The sequence below is a fragment of the Medicago truncatula genome, chromosome 4 (genome assembly GCF_003473485.1).
Source record: "Medicago truncatula cultivar Jemalong A17 chromosome 4, MtrunA17r5.0-ANR, whole genome shotgun sequence".
Taxonomy (NCBI): Eukaryota; Viridiplantae; Streptophyta; class Magnoliopsida; order Fabales; family Fabaceae; genus Medicago; species Medicago truncatula.
Window position 1 is genome coordinate 62,036,263 of NC_053045.1, and position 19,304 is coordinate 62,055,566.

Below are 19,304 nucleotides of genomic sequence, written 5' to 3' on the forward strand. Positions count from 1 at the left end.
GGACGCTTTTCCTCGTCATTTTCGAGAAGTTTAAATGTTTAATAGAACTTATATAGTTCATGGCTTAGATTACGTTACATCCTAATCCAAGACGCATTTTTTTATATTTAATTTTTGACGGTAGACGCATAATTTTATTTGAAAGAGACCAAACTTTGTTAAAAATTATAAAATAAAATAAAATAAAAAAGTGGATCTTACTGAACGAAATCTTACAAGGATTGGGATATATACGAAGGGATAAACTCTTGAATACGCCGCGCTTTCTTCTTCTTTACCAGCAATATATAATATTGTACAGTTTTTGACAATTTCATTTTGACTCAAAACATAGTTTATATTTCTTGTTTCTTTTAGTGTTTTAAGGGGATTATCTTCTAATATTCCATCAAAAAAAGAAGCAGACAATCTTCTAGTTCTAGTAAAACAAGAAGATAATCTTAAATCCGATAGTAGCTAAACATTGTCCGTCATGTATAATGACTGTACTTGATTCAGATTATGAAATCCAAAAAAGTGTTTGATGTTGAAGGATGTTTTTAACGTGTTTTTACACTTTTTGAATTATAATCTGAAATTTGTAGGGCGCACAAGAAGCTAATAGGGTGGAAAAAGAAGTTATCTTTTGAAATACATCCAAATTGAGTACCCAAAAAAAGCCCATCTAGTTCCAATGTCAAAGTTCTGGGCCAAATACCCAATGAAGATCGTAGATTTCAGTTAATCCAATCCAATAATCACATGAAAATTGCTTTTCTCACATCCAATGTTTCCTAGAAACACATGGAAATGACCAAAAAAATCCAACGGTAGTTAACCACCGCTGACTTATAACTAGAAAATCAGCGGTGGTTAACTACCACTGAATTTTTTGGTCATTTCCATGTGTTTCTAGGAAACAATGGATGTCTAATCATTTTTGTAAATAAAAACTCATTTTTTGTGTTATCCAAAAGTACACTTCTAAACAAATTATGTTTTTTTTTAAAAGAACTTCCGAACAAATTATGTTGTTCTATATGTAATTTTTCAGAAATGTAGAGGTAAAGAAAGTTGCTCCCTAAAATAATGTAGTACGTAGAAAATAATCTTACAAATGTGAAATATACACATTAATCTTTAATCACTACTCCTTCATCTATTTTAAGTGTCATTTCAGGCTATGTACACACTTAAGAAAATAATTAGTTACTACTATCAATGTTGTAGTAAACAATATTTATATCTAAAGTACCAATATTAATTAGAATTATTGAAAGTGGTAACAATAATTAGGCGGACTAGTCATCACTGGAGAAAGAGCCCAGCAACTGCGGCATTTTCAAGCATGCATTAACAAATGTACTTTATGCAGTAACAACAATCTTAGAAATTGATTTGCAGACATTCCTTGAACTCATTCGATATCTTAAAGACCTGGGTGTTGGTGTAAAACCTAATAGTTTGAAGAGACTCGTAACTCTTTTTATGCAACATGTTTTTCATATGAAGATCTTACTAATAGAGGATGTGGTAAATGGTTTTGTCATGTTTCAAGGAATTGAGGAAGGTACAAGACGCAATAACTTTGAGGCTTCAAATAAGCTCTCTTTTCTTAGCTCAAGCTGTGTTTGCTGAAGCAATATCTTCTCTAAATTTGGATGAATTTAACAGTAAGCTGCCACCAAAATATAGTGGGATGGAGACCCTGATGCTGGTTCAATCATTTGCAGCTGGCTAGACAAGCTTCTATCAATGAGGATCCAATGAATGAGAATTAGTTAGTGACGTGTTGATCATCTGTGATTCTATTAGGGAATGTAATCATAAAGGGGGAGTAGTGGTGAGTGTGTGGGGCATTCGTTCTGGTTAGTTGGTTATGAGAGTTTCTCTCTGGTAGGAGTCATAGGTTCTGTTAGTCTGGTTTATTTTCTTTTTCTGCTGTAAGAGCACATCTTGCTCGATTTCTATTCAATAAACATACTGTTTCTTTAATGTATAATTTGTGGGTTCTATCAAGGTGTATGTGTCATTTTCAATGGGCTTTTGTGCAATAATAAAGAGGGAAATCCTAATATCTTGGTTACAGCCACAATTTCTTGTGTAACTGAAAAGCTCGTTCTGGTAACAATCGAGCTCCCAATTGATATAATGAAAACTGGAAAAATCTGAGTTTTGTTTTATTTTAATTAGTTGAGACCAAAGAGTTTAACCATGGTATCCCTAAGACTAGCTGGCAACCATCTAATCAACTTACTCAGTCTTCACAGTAAGGGGAAAACACGGATTAAGAATTCAACAAAAAATGGCAGCACCAGGGAAAAACAATGAGTGGGTAAACATTCATACCAAGTAACAATAATAGGCTAGCAACAAAATTCTGTTGTTAAATCATGTTACATATGTAGCATTAACATGTAACAAGGAAAATTGAGTAGTGAGAATTGTATGATTTGGTTTTTGAAGAAAGAATCTGCGTTTCTTAGTATGTATCCATGCACCTTTTGGGCTGTCTACTTCACAAAAAGTGAACAATTGCTCCAACTTAGTCTTGCAGCTGAGAGAATGAAGTAGATGTTTGCATATCAAAACACTAAACAAGCGTTGTTCAACCAAATGAAAGTAATCAATGCTTCAGATATTTCTCGCTAAATATGTTTAGTGTTTAGAGTGCGTGCAATAATGTCAACATCTATATGTATGAGTTTACCCAAGTTCATGTAATGTACATGACCCAAAGATATGTAAGTGTAAAAAATAGATATTTTCAAAGCTCACCTGAGTCACAATACTTTATCCAGTTTGACCTTCAATAGCTAGGCCCACTGTGAGACCAATCATTGCCCAAGCTCCATTAGTTGCCTCAATTTGGTGTCTCTTCTACAGTCAAAACCTTAAGTTGGTTAGGTTTATAGTAAACCGAGGAGCATAGTTTCATTAGTGTTATACTACTCGGTTTCTAGTGTCTAAACTTCACCTCGAGTTTTTCTTTTTCTTTAATTCTTTCCATTTGTTTGGCAACCAATCGCTTGGCTTCGATAGGATCAACCATGATCACATCCTTCTTTGAACCATCCTTTCCTGAAGATACCTGTATAATATTAATATAAAAGATGTAGATCTCATTAAACATAAATAAAAAGAAAATGGCAAAAAGAGAAGGGGAGATTTAATATCAAAGGGGAATTAAAGAATACTTTACAATTTACCCAAGAAAACTTGTATTTAATTTATTAACAAAGTATAATAATATCCAAAAGAAGTAAGGCTTGGGCAAGAAAAAGTTGTAACTTATATAAATACCATTCCTTGCATTAAATAAATAAATAAATACACTATGGGTCCTTTAAGTTATTTTGATCACACATAAGTCATTTAAGTTCGAGATTTGTAACAGATTGGTCCTTTAAGTTATTTTAGTCACACATAAGTCCTTTAAGTTTGTAAAAGATTTCAATTTAGTCTTTATGTTAACCAAAACGACGATGTGGCAGAAGGACTAAATTGAAAACTTTTACAAACTTAAAGGACTTATGCATGACCAAAATAACTTAAAGGACCAATTTGTTACAACCCTCAAACTTAAAAGGACTTATGTGTGACTAAAATAACTTAAACGACCAATCTATTACAAACTTGAAACTTAAAGGACTCATGATGTAATTTAACCTAATTAATATATAGCAAGTTTGCTGGCTCAGAACAGACAATGCATTGATTTCAAGAATGAACAGTTGAGGCTAAAGTTTAAAAATACTATTTCATCGGAAGATAACACCCTTTATTTTCAGCAACAAAGCTAGGTTTCAATAATTAGAATGCAACTAATAATGAGAGGTAATTTTATTGAATCACATTGAGACATTTAGATATTATTAAGAAAGTCAGATATATTGAGAAAAACCCAAGTCCAACATCGGATAGATAAGACTTTTGATAATAGTTTATAAAGAGGAGACACTCCTCACCTTATGAACCGGTTTTGTAAGGATGAGTTAGACCACAAATTTCAACAAGATATTCTCACATTACTGTGTTATGATTTCCCAATCTTATAATTCCAGATTTTTATAACTCCAGATTTCTATAACTATAACTCCAGATTTCCCAATCTTATAATTTGTTACTGTGTTATGATTTTCTACCTCTTTCATATCCTGTTAGGTTCCTCTTAAGGACAATTTTTTCTTTCTATGTATCTTTTGCTATCTATATCAAGTCAAAGCAATATGTAGTGAAAAGGAGGAAGAGTGAACTGAACTTACTTGGCGATGGTTAGAAAAGAGTGATTAGTATGAAAGGAAGCGAATTGAGCATTGGTTAGGGGAATAATGGATGAAGAAGAAGCCATTGCTCACACCCTGTGATCTTTGCTTTATCCTTTCCCAATTACTATTTTTTATTTTATTTTGAAATTAAAACATATTTGATATTTTAAAAAGGAAAGTGAAAGCTTACCCCTCATTTGAGTCCCACAAAATACTCAATTTACACACAAAATACGCATAAGTGAAAAAATTGGGGTTTAAAGCCGTGTCATTGTATTCGATCTAACAATTTTTAAAATGTTTATGAGATAGAACTTCTGGAATACATAGATAACTACCTCACGTTTAGTTCCAAAAAAAAAAAAAACTACATCATTTTAATTTAATCCATAAATTATATAAATAAAAATAATCCTTAAATTATATGAAATTTGTAAATTTATTTTCTAAAATATATAAAATTTGTCAATTTAGTATCTATCAATCTAATATCATTTTAAAAAGAGATTAAATTAACGAATTTTATATGCTTCGAGGATATCCAATAGTTTTTACGTAACCTAAAACAAAAGCAATTTCTTATTCCCCTTTAACAAAAACAATTTCGTCCTCTCGTGAGCTTAACTCAGTTGTTGGACAATGTATAAAAATATGTAAGGTTCTGGGTTCAAACTCCGGCCACTACAAAAAAAAACAAAAACAATTTCTTATTCAAGAAGATACAAAAACTATTTAACACTTAAAATCCTTCAAAAGTTACACTGGTTAAAGAGGGCAAAATGCACGGGTGCGGTTATGATGCATAAGGAAATCTTTATGCACTCTGCATAAATCTAGAAATGGTTTTGGAGTACAACTCACGAAAACCATTTTTATAGCAAAATGGTTTTGGCATAATTTTATGCAGGGTGCTGGAAACCATTAAGTATATCTAATGGTTTTGGAGTACAACTCACAGAAACCATTTCTGGATTTATGCAGGGTGCATAAGGATTTCCTTATGCACCATAACCGCGCCCAAAATGCACTACGCTAGGGTAATTTCTTGGTAACTAGTAATTTCGCTCGAACGCAATCACTTTTTCTTATTTGAATTTTAGATTTCTGCTTGCGCTTGCTTTATCCATGGCAACAGACCTTTCTGCAATTCGTATTGTTGTCGCCGGCGACAAGGAACCGGCAAGTCTAGTCTAATCACTACTTTTGCCACCGGAAATCCTGTTAAGGATGTGCCGCCGGTACTCTTATCCACCCGACTGCCTAAACATCTGTCTCCGGATGGCGTACGAATCACAATCATCGACACCTCTTCCCGGTATCAAAACATCTGTGTTTTATTTTTACATTTTTTTATCAAAATATGTATAGCTTGAGGATCAAGAAACCTTTTAGGATTTATTTGTATTGATATTTCACTTTATTTTGTTGTTGTTGCTGTAGTCCTGAGGACTGTTTTAAAGTTGGTGAACAACTAAGACGAGCTGATGCAATTGTTCTCACATATACATGTGATCGGCAAGAGACACTTGAAAGACTGAGTTCATTTTGGCTCCCGCGTCTTCGCGATTTAGGGGTTCTGTTCTCTCCTCTTTTTTCCATCTACACTTTGTTACTATTGTACACTGCATTTGCATTGAGAAAATGTTTGCATGATATAGTTATATACTTATATGGACTTAATGAACAGGTAAACGTTCCGGTTATAGTCGCTGCCTGCAAGCTTGACTTACAACATGATAATCAAGAGGAGAGCTTAGAAGACGTTGAAATCACTATTCGTTGTTCAGCATATACAACTATGGGGGTATATATATATCCTTCATATTATTACAATCAACAACTTCATTGTTTTCAAATATTATTATTAAAAAAGTATTTCACTTTACTTTTCTTATTGAAGGTCGCTGATGTTTTCACCTTTGCACAATATTCTGTCAATTGTCCTTTGGGTCCGTTATATTGTCGAAATTCCAAGACTCTCAAACCTCGATTTGTCCGGGCTTTAAAGCGGATTTTTATTCACTGTGACCTTGACAGAGATGGCGCACTTGGTGATACTGAACTGAATGATTTCCAGGTTTTACTTTTTCCTTCTCATTTAAACATCAAAATTGTGGCTCATTTATTATCTGAATGTTATATAGCTTAATTATAAGATTATTTCACTGTAGGTTAACTTGAAACATCTAACAAAACTATTTACAGGTTAAATATGTCAAAGATCCGGTGCCAGAAACTAGAATTGCGAATCTAATGAGATTTTTGCGAGACAGATTCCCGGAAGGTATGAATGAACGTGGACTTACTTTCACAGGATTTCAATCTCTCCATGCTGATTTCATGAAAATTTTGTTTCGTGAGATACCATGGACTATGCTTAAAAGGTTTGGATATAATGATGATATCAAACTTGCTGATCATCTAATTCCGGATTTGAAACGTGCTCCTGATCAGGTGTTTCTTTTGATATGAAATGTGGCCTTGTGTATATTTTGTTCTTTATTTCTTTATTAGACCAGTTTGAGATCAATTTTTTTACAACATGAAACTTTCAATGTATTCTAATCAAGATTTGATTTAACGTCTACAGAGCATCGAGTTGACAAATGAATCTCTTGATTTCTTGAAGAAAATATTTGTTGCGTTTGATATTAATTCTGTATGTCAGCCGCTCACACGTTCTTTAATATTTTCACTTTTTAATGCTTCTCATTAGTGATTTTCAGACATTATCTCAACCGGATTTATTGTAATATACAAATTGAAATTTAATCACATTTTTTCACTCCTTCAGGATGGGTATTTGCAACCTGAAGAACTTAAAGAATTGTTTTCTACTGCCCCGGAAAGGTAGATTGCTTTCTCACATTTTTTGCTATACTTATTTTCACTTTATTATCATCCATTTCATGCTTGATTAATTTGCATTGGTTTCTTCTTTAATTGATAATGGGGCAGTTTGATCTGGAATGGTTCCTATGTCCTTTGTTGTGTAATTTTTCAAACGTGCACATTCTATAAGGATCTGGTTTATACTTTGAACTATGAATTGTTTTTTATATGTATGCCTTTCCCAAGTAGGGATTTCAATGTTGACTTTTGCCGATGTTATTTAATATTTTATGACTGTTAATTTCAGTCCTTGGATCGGAGCTCCCTACGAGGATGCTGCAGATGAGAGCGCATTTAGAGGACTATCACTTGATGCATTTTTGTCAAAGGTGCTCGAGTTTTTTTCCTTAGTCTCTATTCCCTCTTCCTCGCATTTTGTTGAACAATGTGTGTACGGTTGCTGGACTTCTCTTCAGAGTTTTATCAATCAATTAATTTGATAAGTGGTTTAAATTTGCCTCAGTTTTATATCATGTTTTGACACATGTCTAGTTTGTGTATCTTTTAAGTGCGCTTAACATTTTATCTGCAATATTGCCACGAATTATCATTGATCTTTTAACACATACTATATGGTTTCTGTACAGTGGGCCCTGATGACACTTTTAGAGCCAACTTTTAGTGTAAAGAATCTGATTTATATTGGTTTCCCTGGCGATCCATCAACTGCTATTCGTGTGATTAGGAGCCGAAGTTTAGATCGCAAAATGCAACACTCGGAACGAAATGTATTCCAGTGCTTTGTTTTTGGGCCTAGGGGGGCTGGAAAATCTGCACTGTTGAAATCTTTTATTCGATGGTATTTTCATTATGTTACGTCGAAGCTTTCTGCTACATAGATACTATACTTTAATTATCAAGTATCACAACTTATTGTTGTTAAATTCATAATGCAGGCCATATCTTGAAATTTATGATCCAACTAACGAGGATCGTTATGTTGTAAATGTTGTTGATAATTCTATGGTAAATGATACATGATCGACATATGGCCCGTTTCTTCATTTGATATATTTATTTTTCATATCTTGCATTTCTTTCTTCATGCTCGTGTTTTATCATTTTGTTTGCAGGGAAACAAGAAATATCTTGTGCTGAGAGAAATTCCTGAAGATGGAGTTAGAGAGCTGCTGGCGAATAATAAGTCTTTGGCCTCTTGTGACGTTGCAGTTTTCGTTCATGACAGGTGAAAAATGATATTTAAGTGTTCATTACGCCAATATAACATAGAAATTATGGATTGCCTTTGTTACATAGGTATTTTGTAGAGTACTTGGGTCATATATTTGGTCATGTTATAAATGGTTTAATTTACTGTTCTCCCAAAAGACCCAAAATGAGATAAGAAGCATAAACCAAACTATTTTCCTCAAGAGAAACCCAACATCCATCTTTTTTGTCTGTTTGTTGTTACTATTCTAATATTTTCACCATTAAATTACTTGATGGTGTTTATAGGACTTGGCGAAATTACAACTCTATCATTGAATTCAAGTATTGATTAGTTTTGTGTAGTCTGTTTGGCTATTTTAGCTGACAGACAACATTTTAAATTTTTAATCTTCGTTCTAATATATACAAGTCACTATGAGTTTGCATGGTATTCATTAAAAAACACATCAAATTTACTTCGCTTCCAACGCATCTATGAACTTCCAAGTTATACATAATTTCATGTTCTTTTGGTGTCTACTGTGGACAACTCATATTAAGTACATGAGAAAATGTTGGCTGTATATATCTTACTAAATATTCCTCATGGAGGTCATCATCTGAACTCCTTGTAGAAATTGCTCGTCACGGAGAAGATAATGGCTTTGAGGTGCCTTGCCTTATAGTTGCAGCTAAAGATGAACAGGATTCATTTCCAATGGCTACACAAGAGTTAACTAGGGTATTTTTCATGGACTTATTCATTTGGATGATATATGATTGCATTATCATATTGCTGTAGATAATTGTTTGATGGTTAAATAAATAGCTATTTAATGTGGTGAATGTGACTCGTCTTGTTATTATGATTTCATTCAAAAACTTTATGAATACCAACATTTAGCATTTTAGTTTGTGTGAATTACTTTAATTATATTCAAGTTGAAATTTGATTAAGGTGATTGAATGCCAGCTTAATTGTCATTGTTTCAGTTTGTGTCCTTTTCTTGTACATTTACCTTTTACTGGATTTTTATTTTGTCATCTTTAATTGTTTCTACTGAGAGATTGGTTTAAGTCATCAATTCAATTTCCCACACTAGTGAGTTAAATGCCTGGCAGTACAAATTGTTTACCCATCAATATCTAGCTTCCATAGCTATGATTGATTTGTTAAGCTTTATAATTATTCAGTTTCAACTTTCAACTCTTATCACAACATTTTCACTTTCAAGTGTAATAACAGATTGTCAGGAAAATAATATTGTATTCTGTTGTCTTCCTTTGTGGCGTTGTAGCATATATAATCATATTACATATGTGCTTGATGCTTAGAATTTTCTAGCAACTACAATAATGCTTCTGACATGCCAATGTATATCGTAGGTTAGTCGGGACTTGGGAGTAGAGGCTCCTATACCAATCAGTGTGATGTTAGGAAGTCTCAACGGTCTATTCCGCCGAATTGTAACTGCTGCTGACACCCTCATCTAAAATCGGAAAAAGCCGTAGGCAGGACCATCATTTAATCATTCCTGAAACTTAGCCGTGCCCTCCTTTAAGCATTCCTGTTACTGAAGCTGGAAATAGCTGCAAGCTGTATGACAGGCTCATAAACGATCCTCTTCTGTTTGTTTCAGGTATATTGGTTGTAAGGTTGATTTGTTGGTTTTTCATCAAGTTCCCTTTGACTTGTGCCAACTAGAATAAGCATGTTAACTTGTTTGATTTTTGGTTGGTGTGACTTGTATGTTGGTTCATGTATCATGTATCTTTTGGTTGCATTAATTGTTGATATTCCGAAGCGTTCTCTATTGTATCTTTTGTTTTAGGCTGTTTCTGTTAGACACTTAGACTTTACCAAGTCTTCTGTTTCCATGCTTCACCTATTTTTTGTTTCATGCCCTTCTAATTTGTGGAGTGACAAGGTGGATAGACGGTTTGGGGGAGAAAAATTATTAATTACTTTTTATTTTCTTTCCAATTTTTGAACACATTACTGATAACTGGTTATTACTAACATTTGCAATGAAAGAGAAGTGTAATTGAGTTTAGGACGACAATTTTGTGAACAATTTGACATGCCATTTTATGCCTATATAATTTTTGCTTCGATGTTTATTGCAGCTGCAGCGGTGGTCGTTGGAGTGACTCTATTTTCTGCAAGGAACAATGCGCAGGTTTTGTGAATGAGTGGAGTGGGTATAACAGTAAAACATACCCTTATACATGTTGTTTGGGGGTTGAAATATGTTGCTGCTGCATGATGTCGAGATGGTTCTTTAGTCTTTGGTGTAGTGAGGGTCAAGCAATTCTTTGCCTTTTGGTTTTTTGTGCTGATTATATCGTTTTTAGACAAATTGACATTCCTTGTGCCATTGTCTTTTATTATTGAAACGTTTAGTTACTTTTCCAAAAAATTCAGTAATCACTGATCACACTTAAGAACCACTCACAATATGGTTCTGTCAGGATCTTTATTTGGCAATTCAATGGAATATCGTCATTCACAATGACTTAAACGATGACATATTCTCAATCATTGGTACAAATTGATGAAAAAACCAGATCAGAAACTGATGGTGTCCAAACTTATGAAATAACAAATTAGTCTTTTAAATTAAGGAACAACAAAAATTTTGTTTCTCAATCAAAATATTTATTTGGTTAACATAACGAAAGTGAGTGTTAGAGAGAGTGTTGGAAAGTGAGTGTTGCTAGCATTCCTCTTAACCGGAATAATCTCTTGTAGATAGATAAGCATAAAACCTTTAAAATTGATGATCTAAATTTAGAAGAAAAAAATGACTAAATTAACACTCATTATTCAATTTAAGGGATTAAATTACTATTTTGTATATTTGAACGACTAAATCGACCGGCCCTTAATAGGAAGTAGGAACTCATCCATTACCATACCAGCATACCTACAAACGAATAATATACAACCTTTCCTTATTTAAACAAACACCAGACCCTTATTTGTTGGAGAAATTGTACTCAAATCTCCTTGGTGATGCTAAAATGACACACACTTTTCTATTTTGTAAAAATATACGAGAGATAACACACTGGAAGACGGAGTGAGTAAAGTTTTCCCCAAAAAATATCAGATTCTCTATTCTATGGACTTCTGTGAATTAAGAAGGGGGGATGATCCTAATATCTCAGTTACAGCCACTGTTTCTTTTGGTATCAACTAAGTTTGCAATTGATATAAAGAAAACTGGAAACACCCGAGTTTTGTTATATTTTAATTAGTTGAGACCTTGCAACCATCTAATCAACTTAGTCCGTCTTCACAGTACGGGGAAAGCATGCGTTACTAATTCAAAAATAAATGCCACCACCTCGGAAAAACAATGAGTGGGTAAAGATCCATATCAAGCAACAGCAATTGGCTACCAGTACAATTCTTTTGTAAAATCATGTTACATATGTGGCATTAATAGGTAACAAGGAAAAAGTAAGTAGTGTAAATTGTATGGTTTGGTGTTAAGAAAAAACCTTATCAGTAAACCTTTAACAGATATATTCACAAAGAATGTGAGAAAGAATCTGCATTTCTTAGTATGTGTCCATGCTCCTTTTCGGCTGTCTACTTCACAAGTATGTGTCCATGCTCCTTTTCGGCTGTCTACTTCACAAAAAAGTGAACAATTGCTCCAAAGTAGTCTTGCAGCTGAGACAATGAAGTAGATGTTTGCCCATCAAAACATTATAGAGGAATTGTTCAACCAAATAATGGAAGTAATGAAAGTGATCAATGCATCAGATATTTCTCATTAAATATGTTTGGTGTGTGCTGTGTGCATGTAATAATGCCAACATATGTCGGACCAGGATTGACTGCAGTCACACAATCTTCTAGCAATTGGATGTGCTACCGTTATTTCATGGCCCTTGGTTTACTTTAATAAAAAAAATTAGAAAAAATACAGGTTGAGAGAGATAGAGAGAGATGACCGCAGGGAATCTGTTTCCACATATGTCTGTATGAGTTTATCTCAGTTCATGTTATGTATTGTCCTAAGTACATGTAAATAAAAAAAGTATATCCAATGTTCACCTGGGTAATGATATTTTTTCCAGTTTGACCTTCAATAACTAGACCCGCTGTTAGGCCAATCATTGCCCAAGCTCCATTAATTGCCTCAATTTGGCGTCTTTTCTGCAATCACAACATAAAGTCGGTAAGTTTATAGTAAACTGAGGAGCATGGTTTCATTGTGTTATACTACTCAGTTTTCTACTGTCTTTCACCTTAAGTTTTTCTTTTGCTTTAATTATCTCCATTTGTTTGGCAGCCAATCGCTTGGCTTCCACAGGATCAACCATGATTACATCCTTTTTTGAACCATCCTTTCCAGAAGATACCTGTATAATTATATGTCGATCTCATTAAACATAAATGAAAAGAAAACCGCAAAAGGGAAGAGGAATGAAATAATTTATTTTGTCATAGAAAAGTAGAAGGAAGCAACAAAGCTGGGTTTTAATTATTAGATTCAACTGATAATGATAAATTGATAATTAAATTTATTGAATTACATTGATAGAGACACAAATATTACAAGAAAGTCATTCTCACATTAAGTAATCGGTATTTTAAAATAGCTAAAGCCTATAAGTCTATAATTCCCACTGATTTTCCAACTTTGTCATTGCTTACTATGTTATGATTTTTTCCCTTTTCCATATCCTGTTATCCTCTTAAATTTTGAACCTACCACTTCTCTCCTGTACATTTGTATTTTTGTGCAAGTAAATATGTTGACTATAGCATAGAATCACAGGAAGTAGAAACTAGAACATATATGAAGTATTGAAATGTATAAAAGCAACACAAGTAAAGAACCATTTGAGATCATAACTATATACTTGAGAAACAACCAATCTGAAATAAAAGATCAATTATTTTCAACCAACAACACACACACACACACACACACACACACACACACACACACACACTAGGAAGTGTTCAATTAATGCATACATTGGGATTAGCAAGGACTCGAAATGCTTGACTCTGGGTTCTATTGGAAGCCATGCTTGCGTCTTGCTCTCTTCTCCATCCCCACCTAAAACAATAAGGTTAATCTCATTAGTTAGCAATAACAAAACAGCGTCCTTACCCTACAGGTTTGCCATGCCGATTCTTATTCAAGCAGATAAAGTCCAACAACTATCAGTTAGATTCTTCCTAAGGTCAAATTTTTATCCTCAGGGTGGTTTGTTATTTATTTTTGTCGAGTCAAAGCAATGTCGTTTACTACTATAATGTTTATAACATCCAAAAAGTAACAGACGCTGGAATTCCTAAAGCAACCCTGCTAATTTTCTCAAATTGATCTGCAATTTTCATTGATTTCTTGATTGAAATGAATCATTGTCTCAGAACAACTGTTGTTCAGGTATGTCAATGATGAATACTGTTTTTCAATCATTTTAATTCCAGGGCAAAGTTGCATAAATTCTAATTCCTAAAACTTACAAATCTATTCATTTTTAGTTTGCCTTAAAAAATAGATAGACAATGATAATGATAAGAATAACACCAGATACTACACCCCAGAAGCTTCTATTTCCAAATTTTTATTTCTAAAGCTTCAATTTAACATTCATTTCATGTGCTTTCACAACAACAATAAAAAACATGAAGAAAGAAGTGAAAGGGGAGAGTGAAATAATTACTTGGCGGTGGTCGGAAAAGAGTGGTGGGTATGATGAAAGGAAGGGAATTGAGCGTTGGATAGAGGAAGAATGGTTGAAGAAGCCATTGCTCACACCTTCGCTTTATCCTTTCCCAATTTCTTTTCTCACTTTCCAACTAACATTACTACTACTTGTTTTTTATTTTTATTTTATTTTCAATTTAAAAAAACATGGAATTTCAAATTTTGTCATACTCAACTTTTCAACAATTAGCAACATACTTCTTTCAAAACAAAAATATATTACTTCGAATTTTGTTTAACAATTGTTTTTTGAGTTTTTCTATTTCCACCCCATGTTTTTCTGGTTACACCCAAATTTTTTTTAAAAAAATTTATAATATCAAAATTGCCCTTTTATATAAATTTTCTTAAAACTTTAATTTTATTCATTGTCAGTGAGTTTTACCCTCTTTCACCCCATAAAGCGATCGATCAAACAATTTGATGTTCAATATCAATCTCTATGAAAATTAAAGAGTGAATCAAAATATTTTTCATCCATACTCAATTGGATATAAGTAAGTGAATTTCTTCTTCTATTTGCTAGTTTCAATTTTTTTTCCTTCACCTGCACTGATGCACTGTACGATTACGGTTTTAATTTACATTGGCAAGGTTAACTTAAATTCAGTTTAAGTAGGTTCATGTAAACTAAGTTTACATGAACCTACTTAAACTGAGTTTACATGAACCTACTTAAATTGAGTTAACATGAACCTACTTAAACTGAGTTTACATGAACATATTTAAACTGAGTTTACATGAACATATTTAAACTGAGTTTACATGAACATACTTAAATTGAGTTTACATGAACCTACTTAAACTGAGTTTACAAAATCGCAGAACTGTGAATCGCAGAACAAGGAAAACACAAAATCAGAACTGAGAACCCATAACAAGAAAAACACAATCGATTGAAGAACAACACTTGCTAACCTGATTTGCTTCGAATTTTCTTTGAAATCATGAATGGACGTGAGAAAGTATGGTTTTGAAAATCTTCGCAGAACACAATCGATCGGTTGGAGAATTATGGTTTTGGAAGAAGGGTTTTGGGGTGTAACCAAAAAAGAAGGAATGGGCTTTTTGAAAATCAAATTTTATGAAAGGGTAATCTTGTCATTTTGGGGTGCAACCATGATTAACTAGGGTGCAAGTAGAAAAACTCTTGTTTTTTTTCATTTGAACAAAACAATTAATAATGTATTATGAATGATGATATTTCAACAATCATTTTGTAACAGTTTTTAGAACAATTTTCATACGAATATCATTTTTCTCATGTATTATTCTATAAAATATGTATCTCTAGAGTAAGTAATTTATGTAACCAAAAAAAAAAATAAGTAGGTAATTTAATTGCAATTTTAACATCTCTTACAATTCCCTTTTAACTCAAAAAGAATTGAATTCATTTTTTGTGTGCCTCAAAACCGTGTATAACTAGATCAGGTAGGATTAAATTTATTTTCAAGTCATTCAAAATCGAATCGAATCGGATATTTTTTTTTATCAACTGTACATTGCTTCTAACTTTGGTTCAAATGATCTTTTGTGTGCCTCAAAACTGATTTAAATTGCACCATAAACACTCTACCTACTAACCAAGGTTAGGTTCCGTTTGGATTGGCTTATTTTAAGCTTATGTGGGCTTATATACTCTCATAAGCCTTTTTAAAGGTGTTTGGGTAAATAAATAAAAATAGCTTATCATAGTTTTATAAGCTGCTTATGTCATATTTCAATAAGCCTAAATTTTCAACTTACCCTCCGGCTTAACAAGGAGCTTATGAATTTATGCAACCTCCTTCGATTCTCTCTGGATCCACTTTTTCAAAACATATATTTTAATTATAATGTTAGTTATCTTTGACGGTGCATGAGTAACAAAATTGTTATATACTTATCTTACTAAAGTAACACACGTAACTAAGATTTTACTATTATTTTTTTAAGGAAGTTTTTTATTATTTTTTTGTTACGTAACAAAATGAAACTGAATAAAAAAACAAACTTAACTTAATAACTTTTTTAAGGGCGAATATTGATTATACTATATATATAACTTTATTGATTATACTATATATATATATATATATATATATATATATATATATATATATATATATATATAATTAATATATTATAATATTGTTTTTTACATCTTGATTAATTTTATCAAAAAAAGTCATGATAATTGTGGTTCGATTCTCTGATTTTTTTGTTAAATTAAAAATATTTAAAATTTTGATAATTGCTTATGCAATGTCACATCCAAACACTTCAATTTATGTAAGTACTTTTTAGTGTACATATCCAAACATAAATAGTTTATCAAGTATAAGAGCTTATGATGTAAGCTCTAATATTATAAGCTCTAATGCTATAAGCATCTATATAAGTTGTTTGGAGTCTAAGTATAGCAGAATGAACTAGTTTTTATACAACGTAATAAATCAATGTTCAACTCTTAATTGAAAGCGGTGTCACCTTTGTATTCCAATTTATAGTGAATGATTTTAAATAGATTTTTAATTATCGCATCCTAATGTAAGGTTATGTAAGAAACTTAAATTTACAGTGGTGTATTTACGGTGAAAACAATGGATCTGGATCCTCTCCAATTTGTTCTCTCCAGCAGTCCATCCTGCGCCAATATAAGTCTTTGGATTAATCTGAAGACAAAAGGGAGAAATAATAATTTATAATAAAAAAATCTGCATTAAATTAAATCAGATAAACTGTGTTCATCGTATTTTTCCTTGTATTCACAAAACCGTGATTCGGGTTTAGGTCAAGGTTAAAAAAGGCATTAGATTTTATTTTATTAGATTCATTTTTTTAATGAATTTAATAACTTATTCATTCCGTGTTCCCTTCAATAAAATAAAAAAAAATATTCATTCTGCGTTAACATATTTAATATGGTCATGCAATCATATTTTACCGTCTTGTTGTATTTTCTTCTCACCGCACCACCACTTTTCCGCCACCTAAGTCCCAATCAAACCCGTTTTTGGAACTACGCCCATGTTACGAAAATTCTGCTCGACGACAACATTGAAAGCATGAAACAAAAGGATCGTGATGAGATTGGTCGTGGAACAACGTCGTGACGGCGATGTCTGGCCGCATCTCCTCCGGTCGTTGTCCTTATTCAATCAATTGGAAAGTATATTGTGAAGATGAATTTCATTTTGTTTGTATTTAGATTGATTTAATTTTGTTTTACACAAAGTGATTGAAATTACAAACTTTATACATTGTGAAGTCCATGGCCCCATAATGGTAAGATTAGTTTGTTCCATGTGAAAGGGTATGAAAGAGGTCGATCGATAATCCTTGCTCAATTTTCTCCTTTGAGTTGCAGTGACTTGGACTGATTTTTCATAAGTGAAGAAGAGGATGTGTTGCACATTAGAAAAAAAAATAACGAGATACATCTTTCTCTCTCCATTAATTGCCATTTTCCCCCTTTTTTTGTGTGAACCGTTGGAGGAGAGAGGGCAGTAGACAAACAGCAGGAGGGGATCCAATTCCGAAAACACTAGTACTACTTCTTAACTGTGTACTATTTGTGTATAGAAGCGGGACTTGGTTCAGCTCAAACACTTTCAACAACTTAAACTATGTTCACCAAAAATTTCACTTCTCAACTTCCCTTCTACGATATCTAAAGTACAAGTATTTCTTGTGTCTTTACGTGACATAAAAGCCTAAATTAACACAAACAAAACTAAATAAATGTACAAAAGTATAATTTCATTTAAGGCAAAAGATCATGTTAGTTATCCCACATTCTCATTGTTAGTGTGACCAAAAAAAGCAACTAGCTAGGAAGGTGTTTAATTTACTATTGACTTAAAATTAAATCTACAACTTAAACAAACCAAAAAAAGAAACAAAGAAAAACAAAAAATATTACAATATCACAATACAGAGAGTTGGGTTTCTTGATCTTCATCATCTACTTGATGAAATTCCTTAATTGGATGCCGTTTTCTACATTCACTGTAATAAACCGTCATTATGACGTAACTCAAAAGCACCACAAATCCATAACAAACTATCACATACACTTTCTCTTCAAAACCCATCGACGAATCCTCACCGTCCATAGATTTCTCTATCCTCCACCTGATCAAACTCGAAACCCACACAAATAAACCCGAAAGAACAAACCCACAAACCCGGTTTCCCTCCATCAAATCGGATCCGGTTTTTATTGCTTCCCACCCGAATCTCTCTTCCGCCACGGAAACCACCAATCCGACGCTCAACACCGCCATCAAGTAAACTTCGAGACCCGACCTGAATATGAGAACAAGGAGATGCGATCCAGTGAGTGCGTTGAGGAAGAACGGCAAGGATGAAAAAACGAAGAGAGTGAAGTATACGAAGATCGACGTTACGAAAACACGCATGATGTTGGGTTTAAGGGATGCGACGGCGGAGTTAACGGTGGGGGTAGGGATGAGAGAGGATGAAAGCAGGAGAAAACATAAGCAGGGAAAGAGAAAAGGGCTTTGATACGGATGAGGAAAACAGCGTTGTCACGAGATTCGTGCCAAACGTGACGAGCTTCGAAATGGGTGGAAGCGAAGTGAGCGAGGGCTTCAAGGTGGCGGATTTGGGAGGTGAGTTGGTGGGTGAAGATGGATTGGTAGATTGAGAGGATGGAGAGAGGGAGGGTTGTGAGGAGGAAGATGGTTGTGAAAAGGAATTTGTTTGTGGTTAGGATTTGGAGAGAGTTGAATAGGATTTTGAATGGGGTGAAGCAACGCCATACAGCGCCGGCATCGCACATCTCTTACTGGCTACTGTCGGTGGATCATGGAGGAGGAAGATGATGATGGTTTTAGGTTTCCTTCTTGGTTAGGACTGAGGAAGGTCGCGACCAAGTGGGGGTGGGGAAAATGATAATTAAATAATAAATAATTATAAAAAAAGATGATTTTAGGTTCCACTCTCTTTTCATTTTTTGGGGTTTTAATTTATTAAAGCTGTTTTTTTTTTAAGCAATTAATTATAATTAGTTCAAGTTTTTTTTTTTTTTTTTTTTTTACAAGAAATAATTAGTTGAAGTTATCAAAGACAAATACTATATTTTTCGTTCAAATACAAATATGATATGAACCATGCATAATATATGTAAGGTCTTTGAACCCGACACAAAAAAAAAAAAAAAATCTGTTCAAAAATATATATAAATTAAAATAAATATATTATTTTTTTGAAAAGAAAAAAAAAAATCTATACTCACAAAATTTGTATCAAAAGTTAAGTTAAT

At 33.1% G+C, this 19,304-nt stretch overlaps 2 protein-coding genes, 1 long non-coding RNA gene and 1 pseudogene across 3 annotated transcripts; 1 reads left to right on the plus strand and 3 right to left on the minus strand.

The window, feature by feature from the left end:
• Window positions 1-2,298: 2,298 nt before the first annotated feature.
• LOC11446798 (uncharacterized) lies at window positions 2,299-4,406 on the minus strand. The gene is made up of 4 exons (XR_003011346.2): window positions 4,245-4,406; window positions 2,957-3,070; window positions 2,758-2,859; window positions 2,299-2,536 (listed from the first exon to the last, which is right to left on the minus strand). It is a non-coding gene; the product is annotated as an uncharacterized lncRNA (long non-coding RNA).
• Window positions 4,407-5,372: 966 nt separating this feature from the next.
• On the plus strand, window positions 5,373-10,480 carry LOC11445834 (mitochondrial Rho GTPase 1-like; annotated as a pseudogene).
• Window positions 10,481-11,617: 1,137 nt separating this feature from the next.
• LOC11425477 (uncharacterized) lies at window positions 11,618-14,145 on the minus strand. Its single transcript, XM_003610174.4, has 5 exons — window positions 13,989-14,145; window positions 13,291-13,375; window positions 12,555-12,668; window positions 12,361-12,462; window positions 11,618-11,973 (listed from the first exon to the last, which is right to left on the minus strand). Exons 1-5 carry the CDS (start codon window positions 14,072-14,074, stop codon window positions 11,929-11,931), a joined length of 432 nt encoding a protein of 143 aa, XP_003610222.1. The 5' UTR covers window positions 14,075-14,145; the 3' UTR covers window positions 11,618-11,928.
• Window positions 14,146-17,796: 3,651 nt separating this feature from the next.
• Window positions 17,797-18,937, minus strand: LOC11421974 (uncharacterized). Its single transcript, XM_003610176.4, has one exon. The coding sequence runs from the start codon at window positions 18,436-18,438 to the stop codon at window positions 17,944-17,946; it is 495 nt and encodes a 164-aa protein (XP_003610224.3). The 5' UTR covers window positions 18,439-18,937; the 3' UTR covers window positions 17,797-17,943.
• Between the last annotated feature and the right edge of the window lie 367 nt (window positions 18,938-19,304).